At 44.8% G+C, this 20,845-nt stretch overlaps 1 protein-coding gene across 1 annotated transcript in view; it reads left to right on the top strand.

Moving 5' to 3' along the window:
* Nucleotides 1-16,884, top strand: part of LOC127922111 (centlein-like) — a 108,994-nt gene extending 92,110 nt beyond the window's left edge. The window contains exon 17 of the mRNA XM_052505780.1: nucleotides 15,831-16,884. Coding sequence (XP_052361740.1) covers nucleotides 15,831-15,941 — 111 coding nt within the window. The 3' untranslated portion in view covers nucleotides 15,942-16,884. The remainder of the gene's footprint in view (nucleotides 1-15,830) is intronic.
* Nucleotides 16,885-20,845: the final 3,961 nt, after the last annotated feature.

Genomic DNA, 20,845 nt, shown 5'->3' with positions numbered 1-20,845 from the left:
TAATGTTAGCCTGTTATTATGGCTCATTGAGTAATGTTAGCCTGTTATTATGGCTCATTGGGTAATGTTAGCCTGTTATTATGGCTCATTGAGTAATGTTAGCCTGTTATTATGGCTCATTGGATAATGTTAGCCTGTTATTATGGCTCGTTGAGTAATGTTAGCCTGTTATAATGGCTCATTGGATAACGTTAGTCTTTTATGATGGCGTATTGGATAATGTTAGCCTGTTATAATAGCTCATTGGATAACGTTAGTCTGTTAAGATGGCTCATTGGATAATGTTAGCCTGTTATGATTGCTCATTGGATGATGTTAGCCTGTTATAATGGCTCATTGGATAATGTTAGCCTGTTATAATGGCTCATTGGATAATGTTAGCCTGTTATAATGGCTCATTGGATAATGTTAGCCTGTTATAATGGCTCATTGGATAATGTTAGCCTGTTATAATGGCTCACTGGATAATGTTAGCCTGTAATAATGGCTCAATGGATAATGTTAGCCTCAGAGGAGGCTTCTGAGGGGAGGGCAGCTCATAATAATGGCTGGAACAGAGCGAATGGAATGGCATCAAACCACGTGTTTGATGTTGTTGATACCTTTCCACCTATTCTGCTCCAGCCGTTACCATGTGCCCATCCTCCCCAATTAAATTGCCACCAACCTCCTGTGGTTAGCTTGTTATTATGGCTCATTGATTAACGTTAGCCTGTTATAGTGTCTCATTGAGTAATGTTAGCCTGTTATGAGGGCTCATTGATTAACGTTAGCCTGTTATGAGGGCTCATTGATTAACGTTAGCCTGTTATTATGGCTCATTGATTAACGTTAGCCTGTTATTATGGCTCATTGATTAACGTTAGCCTGTTATTATGGCTCATTGATTAACGTTAGCCTGTTATTATGGCTCATTGATTAACGTTAGCCTGTTATTATGGCTCATTGAATAATGTTAGCCTGTTATTATGGCTCATTGAGTAATGTTAACTGTTATGAGCCTGTTATTATGGCTCATTGAATAATGTTAGCCTGTTATTATGGCTCATTGAGTAATGTTAGACTGTTATGAGGGCTCATTGCTTAACGTTAGCCTGTTATAGTGTCTCATTGATTAACGTTAGCCTGTTATAGTGTCTCATTGAGTAATGTTAGCCTGTTATGAGGGCTCATTGATTAACGTTAGCCTGTTATTATGGCTCATTGATTAACGTTAGCCTGTTATTATGGCTCATTGATTAACGTTAGCCTGTTATTATGTCTCATTGACTAATGTTAGCCTATTATGAGGGCTCATTGCTGAAGAAAGTCAAACTACTGTGAAACAGCACCATAACAGTCAAGTCATCATGATTTGTGATAGGATTACACACTTCAGTATAGTGAACAGTATGGTATGTTTCTGATTTGTGATAGGATTACACACTTCAGTATAGTGAACAGTATGGTATGTTTCTGATTTGTGATAGGATTACACACTTCAGTATAGTGAACAGTATGGTATGTTTCTGATTTGTGATAGGATCACACACTTCAGTATAGTGAACAGTATGGTATGTTTCTGATTTGTGATAGGATTACACACTTCAGTATAGTGAACAGTATGGTATGTTTCTGATTTGTGATAGGATTACACACTTCAGTATAGTGAACAGTATGGTATGTTTCTGATTTGTGATAGGATTACACACTTCAGTATAGTGAACAGTATGGTATGTTTCTGATTTGTGATTACACACTTCAGTATAGTGAACAGTAGGATTACACACTTCAGTATAGTGAACAGTATGGTATGTTTCTGATTTGTGATAGGATTACACTTCAGTATAGTGAACAGTATGGTATGTTTCTGATTTGTGATAGGATTACACACTTCAGTATAGTGAACAGTATGGTATGTTTCTGATTTGTGATAGGATTACACACTTCAGTATAGTGAACAGTATGGTATGTTTCTGATTTGTGATAGGATTACACACTTCAGTATAGTGAACAGTATGGTATGTTTCTGATTTGTGATAGGATTACACTTCAGTATAGTGAACAGTATGGTATGTTTCTGATTTGTGATAGGATTACACACTTCAGTATAGTGAACAGTATGGTATGTTTCTGATTTGTGATAGGATTACACACTTCAGTATAGTGAACAGTATGGTATGTTTCTGATTTGTGATAGGATTACACACTTCAGTATAGTGAACAGTATGGTATGTTTCTGATTTGTGATAGGATTACACACTTCAGTATAGTGAACAGTATGGTATGTTTCTGATTTGTGATAGGATTACACACTTCAGTATAGTGAACAGTATGGTATGTTTCTGATTTGTGATAGGATTACACACTTCAGTATAGTGAACAGTATGGTATGTTTCTGATTTGTGATAGGATTACACTTCAGTATAGTGAACAGTATGGTATGTTTCTGATTTGTGATAGGATTACACTTCAGTATAGTGAACAGTATGGTATGTTTCTGATTTGTGATAGGATTACACACTTCAGTATAGTGAACAGTATGGTATGTTTCTGATTTGTGATAGGATTACACACTTCAGTATAGTGAACAGTATGGTATGTTTCTGATTTGTGATAGGATTACACACTTCAGTATAGTGAACAGTATGGTATGTTTCTGATTTGTGATAGGATTACACACTTCAGTATAGTGAACAGTATGGTATGTTTCTGATTTGTGATAGGATTACACACTTCAGTATAGTGAACAGTATGGTATGTTTCTGATTTGTGATAGGATTACACACTTCAGTATAGTGAACAGTATGGTATGTTTCTGATTTGTGATAGGATTACACACTTCAGTATAGTGAACAGTATGGTATGTTTCTGATTTGTGATAGGATTACACACTTCAGTATAGTGAACAGTATGGTATGTTTCTGATTTGTGATAGGATTACACACTTCAGTATAGTGAACAGTATGGTATGTTTCTGATTTGTGATAGGATTACACTTCAGTATAGTGAACAGTATGGTATGTTTCTGATTTGTGATAGGATTACACACTTCAGTATAGTGAACAGTATGGTATGTTTCTGATTTGTGATAGGATTACACACTTCAGTATAGTGAACAGTATGGTATGTTTCTGATTTGTGATAGGATTACACACTTCAGTATAGTGAACAGTATGGTATGTTTCTGATTTGTGATAGGATTACACACTTCAGTATAGTGAACAGTATGGTATGTTTCTGATTTGTGATAGGATTACACACTTCAGTATAGTGAACAGTATGGTATGTTTCTGATTTGTGATAGGATTACACACTTCAGTATAGTGAACAGTATGGTATGTTTCTGATTTGTGATAGGATTACACACTTCAGTATAGTGAACAGTATGGTATGTTTCTGATTTGTGATAGGATTACACACTTCAGTATAGTGAACAGTATGGTATGTTTCTGATTTGTGATAGGATTACACTTCAGTATAGTGAACAGTATGGTATGTTTCTGATTTGTGATAGGATTACACACTTCAGTATAGTGAACAGTATGGTATGTTTCTGATTTGTGATAGGATTACACACTTCAGTATAGTGAACAGTATGGTATGTTTCTGATTTGTGATAGGATTACACTTCAGTATAGTGTACAGTATGGTATGTGATTTGTGACAGTATGGTATGTTTCTGATTTGTGATAGGATTACACTTCAGTATAGTGAACAGTATGGTATGTTTCTGATTTGTGATAGGATTACACACTTCAGTATAGTGAACAGTATGGTATGTTTCTGATTTGTGATAGGATTACACACTTCAGTATAGTGAACAGTATGGTATGTTTCTGATTTGTGATAGGATTACACACTTCAGTATAGTGAACAGTATGGTATGTTTCTGATTTGTGATAGGATTACACACTTCAGTATAGTGAACAGTATGGTATGTTTCTGATTTGTGATAGGATTACACACTTCAGTATAGTGAACAGTATGGTATGTTTCTGATTTGTGATAGGATTACACACTTCAGTATAGTGAACAGTATGGTATGTTTCTGATTTGTGATAGGATTACACTTCAGTATAGTGAACAGTATGGTATGTTTCTGATTTGTGATAGGATTACACACTTCAGTATAGTGAACAGTATGGTATGTTTCTGATTTGTGATAGGATTACACACTTCAGTATAGTGAACAGTATGGTATGTTTCTGATTTGTGATAGGATTACACACTTCAGTATAGTGAACAGTATGGTATGTTTCTGATTTGTGATAGGATTACACACTTCAGTATAGTGAACAGTATGGTATGTTTCTGATTTGTGATAGGATTACACACTTCAGTATAGTGAACAGTATGGTATGTTTCTGATTTGTGATAGGATTACACTTCAGTATAGTGACAGTATGGTATGTTTCTGATTTGTGATAGGATTACACACTTCAGTATAGTGAACAGTATGGTATGTTTCTGATTTGTGATAGGATTACACACTTCAGTATAGTGAACAGTATGGTATGTTTCTGATTTGTGATAGGATTACACACTTCAGTATAGTGAACAGTATGGTATGTTTCTGATTTGTGATAGGATTACACACTTCAGTATAGTGAACAGTATGGTATGTTTCTGATTTGTGATAGGATTACACACTTCAGTATAGTGAACAGTATGGTATGTTTCTGATTTGTGATAGGATTACACACTTCAGTATAGTGAACAGTATGGTATGTTTCTGATTTGTGATAGGATTACACACTTCAGTATAGTGTACAGTATGGTATGTTTCTGATTTGTGATAGGATTACACTTCAGTATAGTGAACAGTATGGTATGTTTCTGATTTGTGATAGGATTACACACTTCAGTATAGTGAACAGTATGGTATGTTTCTGATTTGTGATAGGATTACACACTTCAGTATAGTGAACAGTATGGTATGTTTCTGATTTGTGATAGGATTACACACTTCAGTATAGTGAACAGTATGGTATGTTTCTGATTTGTGATAGGATTACACACTTCAGTAGTGGTATGGTTCTGATTTGTGATAGGATTACACACTTCAGTATAGTGAACAGTATGGTATGTTTCTGATTTGTGATAGGATTACACACTTCAGTATAGTGAACAGTATGGTATGTTTCTGATTTGTGATAGGATTACACACTTCAGTATAGTGAACAGTATGGTATGTTTCTGATTTGTGATAGGATTACACTTCAGTATAGTGAACAGTATGGTATGTTTCTGATTTGTGATAGGATTACACTTCAGTATAGTGAACAGTATGGTATGTTTCTGATTTGTGATAGGATTACACACTTCAGTATAGTGAACAGTATGGTATGTTTCTGATTTGTGATAGGATTACACACTTCAGTATAGTGAACAGTATGGTATGTTTCTGATTTGTGATAGGATTACACACTTCAGTATAGTGAACAGTATGGTATGTTTCTGATTTGTGATAGGATTACACACTTCAGTATAGTGAACAGTATGGTATGTTTCTGATTTGTGATAGGATTACACACTTCAGTATAGTGAACAGTATGGTATGTTTCTGATTTGTGATAGGATTACACACTTCAGTATAGTGAACAGTATGGTATGTTTCTGATTTGTGATAGGATTACACACTTCAGTATAGTGAACAGTATGGTATGTTTCTGATTTGTGATAGGATTACACTTCAGTATAGTGAACAGTATGGTATGTTTCTGATTTGTGATAGGATTACACACTTCAGTATAGTGAACAGTATGGTATGTTTCTGATTTGTGATAGGATTACACACTTCAGTATAGTGAACAGTATGGTATGTTTCTGATTTGTGATAGGATTACACACTTCAGTATAGTGAACAGTATGGTATGTTTCTGATTTGTGATAGGATTACACACTTCAGTATAGTGAACAGTATGGTATGTTTCTGATTTGTGATAGGATTACACACTTCAGTATAGTGTACAGTATGGTATGTTTCTGATTTGTGATAGGATTACACACTTCAGTATAGTGAACAGTATGGTATGTTTCTGATTTGTGATAGGATTACACTTCAGTATAGTGAACAGTATGGTATGTTTCTGATTTGTGATAGGATTACACTTCAGTATAGTGAACAGTATGGTATGTTTCTGATTTGTGATAGGATTACACACTTCAGTATAGTGAACAGTATGGTATGTTTCTGATTTGTGATAGGATTACACACTTCAGTATAGTGAACAGTATGGTATGTTTCTGATTTGTGATAGGATTACACACTTCAGTATAGTGAACAGTATGGTATGTTTCTGATTTGTGATAGGATTACACACTTCAGTATAGTGAACAGTATGGTATGTTTCTGATTTGTGATAGGATTACACACTTCAGTATAGTGTACAGTATGGTATGTTTCTGATTTGTGATAGGATTACACACTTCAGTATAGTGTACAGTATGGTATGTTTCTGATTTGTGATAGGATTACACTTCAGTATAGTGAACAGTATGGTTTTCTGATTTGTGATAGGATTACACACTTCAGTATAGTGAACAGTATGGTATGTTTCTGATTTGTGATAGGATTACACACTTCAGTATAGTGAACAGTATGGTATGTTTCTGATTTGTGATAGGATTACACACTTCAGTATAGTGAACAGTATGGTATGTTTCTGATTTGTGATAGGATTACACACTTCAGTATAGTGAACAGTATGGTATGTTTCTGATTTGTGATAGGATTACACTTCAGTATAGTGAACAGTATGGTATGTTTCTGATTTGTGATAGGATTACACTTCAGTATAGTGAACAGTATGGTATGTTTCTGATTTGTGATAGGATTACACACTTCAGTTAGTGAACAGTATGGTATGTTTCTGATTTGTGATAGGATTACACACTTCAGTATAGTGAACAGTATGGTATGTTTCTGATTTGTGATAGGATTACACACTTCAGTATAGTGAACAGTATGGTATGTTTCTGATTTGTGATAGGATTACACACTTCAGTATAGTGAACAGTATGGTATGTTTCTGATTTGTGATAGGATTACACACTTCAGTATAGTGAACAGTATGGTATGTTTCTGATTTGTGATAGGATTACACACTTCAGTATAGTGAACAGTATGGTATGTTTCTGATTTGTGATAGGATTACACTTCAGTATAGTGACAGTATGGTATGTTTCTGATTTGTGATAGGATTACACTTCAGTATAGTGAACAGTATGGTATGTTTCTGATTTGTGATAGGATTACACACTTCAGTATAGTGAACAGTATGGTATGTTTCTGATTTGTAATAGGATTACACACTTCAGTATAGTGAACAGTATGGTATGTTTCTGATTTGTGATAGGATTACACACTTCAGTATAGTGAACAGTATGGTATGTTTCTGATTTGTGATAGGATTACACACTTCAGTATAGGTATGTTTTTCTGATTTGTGATAGGATTACACTTCAGTATAGTGAACAGTATGGTATGTTTCTGATTTGTGATAGGATTACACACTTCAGTATAGTGAACAGTATGGTATGTTTCTGATTTGTGATAGGATTACACACTTCAGTATTGAACAGTATGGTATGTTTCTGATTTGTGATAGGATTACACTTCAGTATAGTGAACAGTATGGTATGTTTCATTTGTGATAGGATTACACTTCTTAGTGAACAGTATGGTATGTTTCTGCCAACAGGTACAAAGGGTTTCAGCAGCATTGCAGAATCATTTTTGTGTGGATATAACCTTAATGTATTTATACCTGAATTGTGTCTATGATGATCACCTCATTTCCACTCTAATGAGTGAAAAACAAGGGCTGCCGTAGCGTTGCTGAAGCGTTTAATCTGGGTTGTATTTAGGTCAGCTCTAATAACACAGGTTGCACAGACCTGATGATGTTTCCCAACTAAATATCAACTCCAAAATAAGGCAAAGATTTTTAATTACAGTATCTATGGCCCCAAGTGTCCAATTCCCTTTCATATCAGTCCCCCGGGGCCCTAAAGGGGAGAATAGAAAGGAACACGGCAACGAGAGAGAGAACCGTAATTACCAAGGAGAAAGAAGGAGAAGAAGAATAGACTTTGGGATTTTTTTCCTTTTACTCACCTGAGTTTTTTTTTCGTCTTTTTTAATCTGCATGTGACATATTCATTATCGGGATAATCAAATGCAGACTTTTTTAGTAGGTCTTCGGTGCTTTTGTGTGTTTTTGTTTTGTTCCTTGTTGTTTATTCCCTGTTTGATAACTTTGATTTCAAACAAAAGTGAGCAGATCAAAGATCATAAAGTGTTTCCCTGTGATCATGTCTCCTTCCCTTCCCCGCGGTGGCCTAGATTGGAGGTGTCTTATCGACGCTTTATAAATGACGGTAAAACATATTGTACCATTTCAGTGGTGTATGCAAGGGCACTGGAGAACAAGCATTGAATCTAAAGCATTTTTAAATCAATCAATCAGTCAATCACATTTCTAAGAGGTACAGATGCAGGATCTTAATTTGATCACCCTGTTGCAAGAGAACTTTGCTGCAATGCAACAACTAAAAAATGTGTTGTTTACCGCTCCTTTGTCTCTGTCGTCCCCCTCCCCCTTTCCATGTCTATCTAGACTTCCACACTAACACCATGCATGTCTACCTCTCCTTACACAAATTGGGCCCTCGAAACCTGCTAACCTGTTCCGAGGGAGAACAGAAAGCGTGTGAATGATCGATCGGTTAAGGGAGGTGTTGTTTCACGTAATGGCGTCTAACGCACAACAGGAGCCCCGGTGTTGTACCGCAAACGGCTCCCCGCCTCCAGCGGCGCCCCAGGCACTGGAGTAACAGTGTCATTTAATTGGTCTGGTAAAACCACCTTTACGTCGCGCCCCCGGCCACCTTATATTGTCTCTTGTCAGTATCTCAACACACTCAACGCGGGTAGCTTAGCACGTCAGCGCTAACACACCGGACCGTGTTAATGAAAACATATCCAGACAATGACTCTGGTCTGCGGGGTATATTGAATAATGATGGGGGCTAGGGGGAAGCTTTTACAGGCTTTGGTCTTTCCATTTATATTTGGGGTTGGACGTTAGCATGTTGGGCGCACCGATTGGTGTCACCTCGTTAGTCAGTATGTGTTACACCTGTGCTGGCTTGTCACCTCATTAGTCAGAAGGTGTTTCACCTGTGCTGGCCCATGTTGATATCTAAATAAAACTAATGTATCTGATCTTCCCTGTTTTCGTTTTGCTCCACTTTTTGGTTTGCTTCCTGACTTTTAGTTTGATTTGGGTTTTATTTTGTTTGCCTCTTCTGGTGGGTGTCTTTTAGGGCCCAGTTGTTGTTGCTCGTTAACAATTTGGTACGTTCCCAGCAAGAAACCAAAAATTTGCCACTCAACAGAAGGTGGAACTAACAAAGAGTCACTGACAAAGAACAAAACAGGTTCCCGGAGGGTTCTGAAAGACATTCATGGGGGAGTCCACTGATAAGGTGCGATCTGCCCTAGGGGCCCGGGGCCCCTGTAAAGCAGCGGTTACATAGTAATGACAGGTCCTAGCGGTCCCTCTGGTGCCATTAGAGAGAGCAGGCAGAGACATGGGTACAGTGTGTGTGTTGCTCCAGGGCCTGTGTGTTCACCTGCCCCAGGTAGCAAGCTCTGTGTTTGATCTCACTGACTGTCACAAATGGAACCCGTACGGCTACTAAAAGAAAACGCTCCGTGCAGAAGTACAGAGGCCCTTTTGCCAGAATACACACAGCATACAAACCTGATAGGTCACCTCTGTGAATAAGGAAGGTTGTGTTTATGTAGACTATGAGTTAGACACACTTAAACCAGAATAGACTGAGGTACACTTCTCAATCAGTATGTTTACCTTTATTTAGCCATATCAATCATAATGATCATTATGTGGTCCTCTGTAACTCAGTTGATAGAGCATGGTCCTTGCAATGCCAGAATTCCAGGACCACCCATACATCAAATGTAAACACGCATGACTGTAAGTCACTTTGGATAAAAAGCATCTGCTAAATAACATATATTATTATTATCATCATTATGACCCTGTCAGTCTCCTCTCCCATAGCCCTGTGCTGTGGCATCTCTTTATACTGTATTTGACTGTGTAGTTGTTTGTTTGCTTAGTTAGTGGCTGTACGTGTACTGTAGTTAGCTTATTAGAGCAGTGGTGAGGAGCTGAGCTGTGATTGTGTGTGTAGTGTTGTCTCTGCAGAGAGGAACAGAGAGGTGTCTCAGCAGTGGTAGAGGAGACTCAGAGGAACAGAGAGGTGTCTCAGCAGTGGTAGAGGAGACTCAGAGGAACAGAGAGGTGTCTCAGCAGTGGTAGAGGAGACTCAGAGGAACAGAGAGGTGTCTCAGCAGTGGTAGAGGAGACTCAGAGGAACAGAGAGGTGTCTCAGCAGTGGTAGAGGAGACTCAGAGGAACAGAGAGGTGTCTCAGCAGTGGTAGAGGAGACTCAGAGGAACAGAGAGTGTCTCAGCAGTGGTAGAGGAGACTCAGAGGAACAGAGAGGTGTCTCAGCAGTGGTAGAGGAGACTCAGCGGAACAGAGAGGTGTCTCAGCAGTGGTAGAGGAGACTCAGTGGAACAGAGAGGTGTCTCAGCAGTGGTAGAGGAGACTCAGCAGAACAGAGAGGTGTCTCAGCAGTGGTAGAGGAGACTCAGCGGAACAGAGAGGTGTCTCAGCAGTGGTAGAGGAGACTCAGAGGAACAGAGAGGTGTCTCAGCAGTGGTAGAGGAGACTCAGCAGAACAGAGAGGTGTCTCAGCAGTGGTAGAGGAGACTCAGAGGAACAGAGAGGTGTCTCAGCAGTGGTAGAGGAGACTCAGAGGAACAGAGAGGTGTCTCAGCAGTGGTAGAGGAGACTCAGAGGAACAGAGAGGTGTCTCAGCAGTGGTAGAGGAGACTCAGAGGAACAGAGAGGTGTCTCAGCAGTGGTAGAGGAGACTCAGAGGAACAGAGAGGTGTCTCAGCAGTGGTAGAGGAGACTCAGAGGAACAGAGAGGTGTCTCAGCAGTGGTAGAGGAGACTCAGAGGAACAGAGAGGTGTCTCAGCAGTGGTAGAGGAGACTCAGAGGAACAGAGAGGTGTCTCAGCAGTGGTAGAGGAGACTCAGAGGAACAGAGAGGTGTCTCAGCAGTGGTAGAGGAGACTCAGCAGAACAGAGAGGTGTCTCAGCAGTGGTAGAGGAGACTCAGCGGAACAGAGAGGTGTCTCAGCAGTGGTAGAGGAGACTCAGAGGAACAGAGAGGTGTCTCAGCAGTGGTAGAGGAGACTCAGAGGAACAGAGAGGTGTCTCAGCAGTGGTAGAGGAGACTCAGAGGAACAGAGAGGTGTCTCAGCAGTGGTAGAGGAGACTCAGAGGAACAGAGAGGTGTCTCAGCAGTGGTAGAGGAGACTCAGAGGAACAGAGAGGTGTCTCAGCAGTGGTAGAGGAGACTCAGAGGAACAGAGAGGTGTCTCAGCAGTGGTAGAGGAGACTCAGAGGAACAGAGAGGTGTCTCAGCAGTGGTAGAGGAGACTCAGAGGAACAGAGAGGTGTCTCAGCAGTGCGTGTGTGCGTGACAGACAGACAGACAGAGAAATAAAGAAAGAGCAAAATAAACATCCTGAATGTTTAACTTCTGTATAATTCCTCCAGTAAGCCACTTCAATTCACTTTCAAGATCTGAGTGTGAAGAGTGTGAACTCCAGTACTTAGTGCTGATCTGGTTGACATATGTTATGGAGATATGTTCTATGATTAAAGCATAATACAACTTGTTATGAGTTTCAGAGCTAAGCCAGCTTCAGTCCACTACTACTCAAACCTGGCCACAGCGAGACTTTAAAACCCCACTACAGGAATGAATAGGTTTCCCAGCGTTTCAGAGCGGATGCACGGAGTTAATGTGAATATGTATGTGTGATATATCTGCCTTTGATCACCAGGGCCTGATTTCCATAAAGTCCTTGTGTCGGTTTTGAGAGGCAAGAGGAAAAACAAAATTAGCCGAGGCGCAGAGGTTAAGACTGCCCCCTCTCTCTCTCCCTCGCCTGCAGCAAGGAAACCACACACACATACACAGTGAGAGAAACCCAAACTATTCCTCTCAACTTTAACACTGAGTGCAACTCTCATTAGTCTAGAGTGTCCTCCTCTCCTTTCTTATACAACACTGAATGTTCACTCAGAGAGCATGCTGACTAGCAGAACACCAGTATGTACATTACAGAACCATAAGTATGTGGACACCTGCTCATCCAAAATCTTATTCCAAAATCATGGGCATTAAAATTGAGTCCCCCCCCTCCTCCCCCTTTTTGCTGCTATAACAGCCTCCACTCTTCTTGGAAGGCTTTCCACTACATTGCTGCGGGGACCTGCTTCCATTCAACCACAAGCGCATTCGTGAGGATATGTGCTGATTTTGGGTGATTAGGCCAATGGAGTTGAGGTCAGGGCTCTGTGCAGGCCAGTCAAGTTCTTCCACACCGATCTCGACAAACCATTTCTGTATGGAACTTGCTTTGTGCACGGGGGCATTGTCATGCTGAAACAGGAAAGGGCCTCCCCCAAACTGTTGCCACAAAGTTGGAAGCACAGAATCGCCTAGAATGTCATTGAATGCTGTAGCGTAAAGATTTCCCTTGACTGGAACTAAGGGACCCTAACCATGTAAAACAGCCCCATTATTCCTTTTATTATTTCCTTGTTGCAAAGGTGGCATCATATGATGTTGCCACATTGAAAGTCACAGAGCTCTTCAGTACAGGCCATTTTAATGCCAGTGTTTGTCTATGGAGATTGCATGGCTGTGTGCTCGATTTTATACACCCGTCAGCAACAGGTGTGGCTGGAATAGCCAAATCCACTAATTTGAAGGGGTGTCCACATACTTTTGTATGTATATTGTACCTCAGGACATCCTAAAAGAACAAAGTGCTCAGCTGTTCCTTTTTCATTATTGCGAAGTAATCTGTTTTTAAGAAATGCTTTGTGGAAAACACTAAACATGGACCAACCCCTCTCTCTACTGCCCCTCTCAGGCCCAACCTCTCTCTCTACTGCCCCTCTCAGGCCCAACCTCTCTCTCTACTGCCCCTCTCAGGCCCAACCTCTCTCTACTGCCCCTCTCAGGTCCAACCTCTCTCTCTACTGCCCCTCTCTGGTCCAACCTCTCTCTCTACTGCCCCTCTCAGGCCCAGCCTCTCTCTCTACTGCCCCTCTCAGGCCCAACCTGTCTCTCTACTGCCCCTCTCAGGCCCAACCTCTCTCTTACTGCCCCTCTCAGGCCCAACCTCTCTCTCTACTGCCCCTCTCAGGCCCAACCTCTCTCTCTACTGCCCCTCTCAGGCCCAACCTCTCTCTACTGCCCCTCTCAGGCCCAACCTCTCTCTCTACTGCCCCTCTCAGGCCCAACCTGTCTCTCTACTGCCCCTCTCAGGCCCAACCTGTCTCTCTACTGCCCCTCTCAGGCCCAACCTGTCTCTCTACTGCCCCTCTCAGGCCCAACCTCTCTCTACTGCCCCTCTCAGGCCCAACCTCTCTCTCTACTGCCCCTCTCAGGCCCAACCTCTCTCTACTGCCCCTCTCAGGCCCAACCTGTCTCTCTACTGCCCTCTCAGGCCCAACCTCTCTCTACTGCCCCTCTCAGGCCCAACCTCTCTCTCTACTGCCCCTCTCAGGCCCAACCTCTCTCTACTGCCCCTCTCAGGCCCAACCTCTCTCTCTACTGCCCCTCTCAGGCCCAACCTGTCTCTCTACTGCCCCTCTCAGGCCCAACCTGTCTCTCTACTGCCCCTCTCAGGCCCAACCTCTCTCTACTGCCCCTCTCAGGCCCAACCTCTCTCTCTACTGCCCCTCTCAGGCCCAACCTCTCTCTCTACTGCCCCTCTCAGGCCCAACTGTCTCTCTACTGCCCCTCTCAGGCCCAACCTCTCTCTACTGCCCCTCTCAGGCCCAACCTCTCTCTACTGCCCCTCTCAGGCCCAACCTCTCTCTCTACTGCCCCTCTCAGGCCCAACCTCTCTCTACTGCCCCTCTCAGGCCCAACCTGTCTCCTACTGCCCCTCTCAGGCCCAACCTCTCTCTACTGCCCCTCTCAGGCCCAACCTCTCTCTACTGCCCCTCTCAGGCCCAACCTCTCTCTCTACTGCCCCTCTCAGGCCCAACCTCTCTCTACTGCCCCTCTCAGGCCCAACTGTCTCTCTACTGCCCCTCTCAGGCCCAACCTCTCTCTACTGCCCCTCTCAGGCCCAACCTCTCTCTACTGCCCCTCTCAGGCCCAACCTCTCTCTACTGCCCCTCTCAGGCCCAACCTCTCTCTACTGCCCCTCTCAGGCCCAACCTCTCTCTCTACTGCCCCTCTCAGGCCCAACCTGTCTCTCTACTGCCCCTCTCAGGCCCAACCTGTCTCTCTACTGCCCCTCTCAGGCCCAACCTGTCTCTCTACTGCCCCTCTCAGGCCCAACCTCTCTCTCTACTGCCCCTCTCAGGCCCCACCTCTCTCTCTACTGCCCCTCTCAGGCCCAACCTGTCTCTCTACTGCCCCTCTCAGGCCCAACCTGTCTCTCTACTGCCCCTCTCAGGCCCAACCTGTCTCTCTACTGCCCCTCTCAGGCCCAACCTCTCTCTCTACTGCCCCTCTCAGGCCCAACCTGTCTCTCTACTGCCCCTCTCAGGCCCAACCTCTCTCTACTGCCCCTCTCAAGCCCAACCTCTCTCTACTGCCCCTCTCAGGCCCAACCTCTCTCTCTACTGCCCCTCTCAGGCCCAACCTCTCTTTCTACTGCCCCTCTCAGGCCCAACCTCTCTCTCTACTGCCCCTCTCAGGCCCAACCTGTCTCTCTACTGCCCCTCTCAGGCCCAACCTGTCTCTCTACTGCCCCTCTCAGGCCCAACCTCTCTCTACTGCCCCTCTCAGGCCCAACCTGTCTCTCTACTGCCCCTCTCAGGCCCAACCTGTCTCTACTGCCCTCTCAGGCCCAACCTGTCTCTCTACTGCCCTCTCAGGCCCAACCTCTCTCTACTGCCCCTCTCAGGCCCAACCTCTCTCTACTGCCCCTCTCAGGCCCAACCTGTCTCTCTACTGCCCCTCTCAGGCCCAACCTGTCTCTCTACTGCCCCTCTCAGGCCCAACCTGCCCCTCTCAGGCCCAACCTGTCTCTCTACTGCCCCTCTCAGGCCCAACCTCTCTCTCTACTGCCCCTCTCAGGCCCAACCTCTCTCTACTGCCCCTCTCAGGCCCAACCTGTCTCTCTACTGCCCCTCTCAGGCCCAACCTCTCTCTACTGCCCCTCTCAGGCCCAACCTGTCTCTCTACTGCCCCTCTCAGGCCCAACCTCTCTCTACTGCCCCTCTCAGGCCCAACCTGTCTCTCTACTGCCCCTCTCAGGCCCAACCTCTCTCTACTGCCCTCTCAGGCCCAACCTCTCTCTACTGCCCCTCTCAGGCCCAACCTGTCTCTACTGCCCCTCTCAGGCCCAACCTGTCTCTACTGCCCCTCTCAGGCCCAACCTGTCTCTCTACTGCCCCTCTCAGGCCCAACCTGTCTCTCTACTGCCCCTCTCAGGCCCAACCTGTCTCTCTACTGCCCCTCTCAGGCCCAACCTGTCTCTCTACTGCCCCTCTCAGGCCCAACCTGTCTCTCTACTGCCCCTCTCAGGCCCAACCTGTCTCTCTACTGCCCCTCTCAGGCCCAACCTCTCTCTCCTCTCAATACTGTACCACAATAACAACAAACCTGCCCTCTGAAAAGATGCCAAGTGTCAAAAAGCACACTTTAACTGTTCTGTGTTTTTTCTGTCTTCTTTCTCTCCCCTCTCCCCTCCCCCTCCACAGATCCCCTCTGCTGCTCTCCTAATGGAGGTGCTGTGTGTGAAGATGAAGGAGAGGAAAGTGCTGACAGAAGCGCTGGCCGCGCTCACAACACCAGTCAGCGAAATCGCCTGACTCCCACTCCGGGGCTGAGGGCTGCGGCTGGGAAAAACTGTCATCCTCTTACTCTCCTCCTCCTCTTCTCTCTCCATCCCTCCTTCGTGCCCAGGCCTTTCTTTCTCAGCGGGGGCTGAGTTGGCCAAGTCGACCTGAAGTTGCTCTCTGTGTGTGTGTGTGTGTGCGTGAGCACGCACGTGTATGAAGTTGCCTCAACGCCGCGCTTCCAGAACCAATATTTACGAGAAAAGCGCTGTCGACTCACTCCGAGCCACTCGCTCACGCAGCGGTCTAGTGCCGTGCCGGGGCCCAGCCTTTGTAAATGAGCCCCCAACATCTGCGTTAGTGGTTAGCGCGCTCCATCTGCGAGACAGGGCCCTTTAGCGTCAGGCTAATTTACAGTACAGAGACAAACGCTCACTCTCTTTCTCTCCCTACTCCAAACGCCATCCTGAGGTGATGATAACATTATGCTTACGTTTTTACTTCAACTGAGACATGATTTGTTATGTTTTTTTTATTTTGATATTTTCAGTAATTTATTGTGGATCTCAAGGACCCCCCAGGGTGCTCGGAGTGGGACCTGACCCAACAGTGCAGACTCAACGAAAGAAAAAGTATCCTCTTAAAGTAAGAAGCAGACATACTCTCTCTCCTCTTAGGATATACTGGACTCAAACCCGACACATGCATTCCATGTCCCATTTGGACCGGTTGGATTCCATTGTTCCGTTCACGTTTCAGTGACCAAATGCTCTTAACGTCAATGATATCATAAAATATACATTTTGTGTGTTTTGTTTGTCTAGGTATATTCTGAAATGTATTTTATTTCAGGATACTACTAGACATTTGTGTGTTCACTTCATACGGTATTTCGCAATAGGTAATTATGTTATATTGTTAATTGATTGAAACTGAATTGAAATAAAAGTGTGTTGCCAATTGTTTTATTTTGACACTATGGAGTCAAGATTATGGATCTGTCACATTATAGTTGCACTATGCAGAAATCTCTCCACCATTTCCTGGTTGCTAAAACTCTAATCGTTTTCCTAATGTCAGTTTATGTAACAAAATAAGATAGTATAGTGTAGAGAATCATTGTATCATCTAAACCGCTGTGAAATATATTTTCCATAACCAAAAATATTGTTTTTTCAGTTGTTTGAAGCTAATGTACAAAACCGAAAGTAAAATACACAAAAACAATACTTGCTTTCAAGTGGAATGATAGATCTATAACTCACATTTCTATTGCACGAAAAGTTACCTATTGCCACTTTAAAAGATTGATTATTTTCTTGATGCATCATGTGCTGCAATGTTTTCTTAGCCAGAATGTACTGTTGGGTCAGTGGTTAAAGTTAAGACCAAATAATTTTTATATCCAGGCTAGTCTCATTAGAACTGAGGCTAATAGAAAGACAGTAGTGTATCTGTCCTGCCTTGTTGACAGTGATGGACCCCGATTCAGTTCCTCTATTGGACGGGCGGAGGCGGGGCTCCCTGTCTCCCAGATGATTGACAGGCGACTGGTAGACCATCAGCATGGTTTCCGACGGTAATGAGCGACCCCCACTGTTGACTTCATTAACGAGGGTCTTCAGTGGGCCACACATACAAGCAGCCCAGTGGTAGAGAGGGAGCAGTCTCACCCTTGACGTACCTCTCCAGCCCTTTTATGTTTCTCTTCCCTCTCTCTTTCTCGTCTTTCATTATTCATAGTGAATATCAAACCGTGATCTGGGTCTCCTCTGTCCTTGAGCAGGAGTCCTACACCCGAGACCACCACACTTCTCTCTCTCTGATCATGTCTTCCTCTCCTTTCTCATCCCTTTGTTTTCAATTATTCCCTCTTTTTTAAAGTACAATTAACAACCTTATGTAAAATCATCCATTCAGGAATTAACAAGAAATAATTCAACTTTTTATCCCACCCCCCTTTCAAATATATGCTAATGATGTGTATTTTTTACTTTATCTTTCTATAATAAAGGGTGGATTAGCCCAGGACTGTCTCTCCAGCAACACAGGGACCAATTTAGCTGTGATCCTGGGGAGCACTATGCCCCAGTGGTTAATTACCATTCATTAACATAGTTTGCATCTTTTATTCTCCGTCGAATACCCAGGAGCGAGCTATTGTCAATATTTGTCCCATATAAATTTGTGCTTGGTTTCTCTCCCTAGTCACTGTCCTCTGGCGTAATGCTGCTAATGACAAACATTAATAACTGAGAAATCCAGTGTGTAGTGGGGATGATACAAGAACAGAGGAAGGAGGAGGGGGGGCGCGTGTAGTGTAGAGTCGCACAAATTAGCATGGAGCCCCCTTTTATTCTCTCTCTCTCTGTGTTTTAATGCATAGTCAACATGTTTGCTTATACCCGCACCATCCGGCCCTGTCTGCTTGACACTCAGCCTCTATTTATGTGACATATTCAAATGACTACCCAGAAACCTCTTGGGTTTAATTAACCTGGCCTTGGCTCTCTGTGCTCCCCCCCCGTGAAGACGTTAACAGATCCTGAACGCACCCTTCACACTCCTGCCTTCCCCTGTGCTAGTCCTCGTACCACGTCCACACGCTCCCCCCATCCTTCGCTCTATAGGAATGGAGAATTAGAGCCATCCACTTGTCGTTTTTCCCCCTCCCTCTCTCGCTTTCTCTGTCTTCCTCCCCTCTTTCTCTCTCTTGTACAACTCTCATTAAGGGCAGGTCTCCGAGGGGAATTACTTTGATCACTAGTTCCAGTTGCAAAGTTTTCCATCTCCTTCCTCTGTCTTTTATTCCTCCCCACGTGATCAACTCTGTGGCATTTATTTTTCTTTGCCCTTTCTTTATTTAATCCACCTGTCACAGTTATTTTTTCTGCAGAGCTTTCCTCTGGGGTTGCTCCTCTCCTGGATGGGGTAAGAGGGGGCCAGGGTCAGGAGTTGACTGGGAGGCCGATCAATGATAGGGGTTGAGGGGTATGGTAGTGTCTCGGGGCACCCCTGGTGTGATTACGAAAGCCCCCCAATGTCACTTGGGTGGGGAGCGCTGGGAGAGAGCAGGGGGGCCAAGGAGTACAAAGACAGAGGTGGATCTCAGCTGCCAATCGCCGCAGCCTCCAGCCCATCACAATTAGCCCTCCGCCTCCCTCTCCTCCTCACTGCCTCCCTCTCCTCCTCACTGCCTCCCTCTCCTCCTCACTGCCTCCCTCTCCTCCTCACTGCCTCCCTCTCCTCCTCACTGCCTCCCTCTCCTCCTCACTGCCTCCCTCTCCTCCTCACTGCCTCCCTCTCCTCCTCTCTGCCTCCCTCTCCTCCTCTCTGCCTCCCTCTCCTCCTCTCTGCCTCCTTACTCCTCCTCTCTGCCTCCCTACTCCTCACTGCCTCACTCTCCTCCTCTCTGCCTCCCTACTCCTCACTGCCTCACTCTCCTCCTCTCTGCCTCCCTCCTCCTCCTCTCTGCCTCACTCCTCCTCTCTGCCTCCCTACTCCTCCTCTCTGCCTCCCTACTCCTCACTTCCTCACTCTCCTCCTCTCTGCCTCCCTACTCCTCCTCTCTGCCTCCCTCTCCTCCTCACTGCCTCCCTCTCCTCCTCACTGCCTTCCTCTCCTCCTCACTGCCTTCCTCTCCTCCTCTCTGCCTCCCTCTCCTCCTCCATCTCCTCCCTACTGCCTCCTCTCTGGCTCCTCTCTCTCTGCCTCCCTCTCCTCCTCTCTGCCTGCCTCCATCTCCTCCTCTCTGCCTCCCTCCCTCTCCTCTCTGCCTCCCTCCCTCTCCTCCTCTCTGCCTCCTCCTCTCTCCTCCTCTCTGCCTCCCTCCCTCTCCTCCTCTGCTGCCTCCTCCCTCTCCTCCTCTCTGCCTCCCTCTCCTCCTCTCTGCCTTCCTCTCCTCCTCTCTGCCTCCCTCTCCTCCTCTCTGCCTCCCTACTCCTCCTCTCTGCCTCCATCTCCTCCTCTCTGCCTCCATCTCCTCCTCTCTGCCTCCATCTCCTCCTCTCTGCCTGCCTCCATCTCCTCCTCTCTGCCTGCCTCCATCTCCTCCTCTCTGCCTCCCTCTCCTCCTCTCTGCCTCCCTCTCTCCTCTCTCTGCCTGCCTCCCTCTCCTCCTCTCTGCCTCCATCTCCTCCTCTGCCTGCCTCCCTCTCCTCCTCTCTGCCTCCCTCTCCTCCTCTCTGCCTGCCTCCATCTCCTCCTCTCTGCCTCCCTCCCTCTCCTCTCTGCCTCCCTCCCTCTCCTCCTCTCTGCCTCCCTCCCTCTCCTCCTTTCTGCATCCCTCCCTTTCCTCCTCTCTGCCTCCCTCTCTCCTCCTCTCTGCCTCCCTCTCCTCCTCTCTGCCTCCCTCTCCTCCTCTCTGCCTCCCTCCCTCTCCTCCTCTCTGCCTCCCTCTCCTCCTCTCTGCATCCCTCCCTTTCCTCCTCTCTGCCTCCCTCCCTCTCTGCCTCCCTCCCTCTCCTCCTCTCTGCCTCCCTCTCCTTCTCATTTCGACACTAGTGTAACAGGAACCAGGAGCCTGAGAGAAACAGCCTCTGGTGAGTTGACTGACTTCCCCTTTTCTCCCTGACACAGTTTCTCTCCCTGCTTCTCTCAGCACCAGGAGATGGTCTGGCTTTGATATGACAGACAACCAGACAGACTTGGCTCACTGTTTAAAGTAATAGGTGTGTCTGTGACTCTCAGCCAAATGCATTGTCAAATGTATAATGCAGCATGTTTACTGTACTGTTGATTCTACCTTGGAGAAAAGGAAGTGTCGCGTTGGGTTTTCTTTTTCTACTTTTTGGATTTAGATCGCGATCCAATGAAAATAATTGCTACCGTACGATAAAGATGTACACTGACCGTCAACACTACATTTCACTACATTAACCGTTCAGGATCTTTCACATAAGGACATATAAAAGGAAAGGAAACAAGGAAGGAGAGGG

The sequence above is a fragment of the Oncorhynchus keta genome, unplaced genomic scaffold (genome assembly GCF_023373465.1).
Source record: "Oncorhynchus keta strain PuntledgeMale-10-30-2019 unplaced genomic scaffold, Oket_V2 Un_contig_24616_pilon_pilon, whole genome shotgun sequence".
Taxonomy (NCBI): Eukaryota; Metazoa; Chordata; class Actinopteri; order Salmoniformes; family Salmonidae; genus Oncorhynchus; species Oncorhynchus keta.
This window is presented reverse-complemented; position numbering and strand designations above follow the sequence as displayed.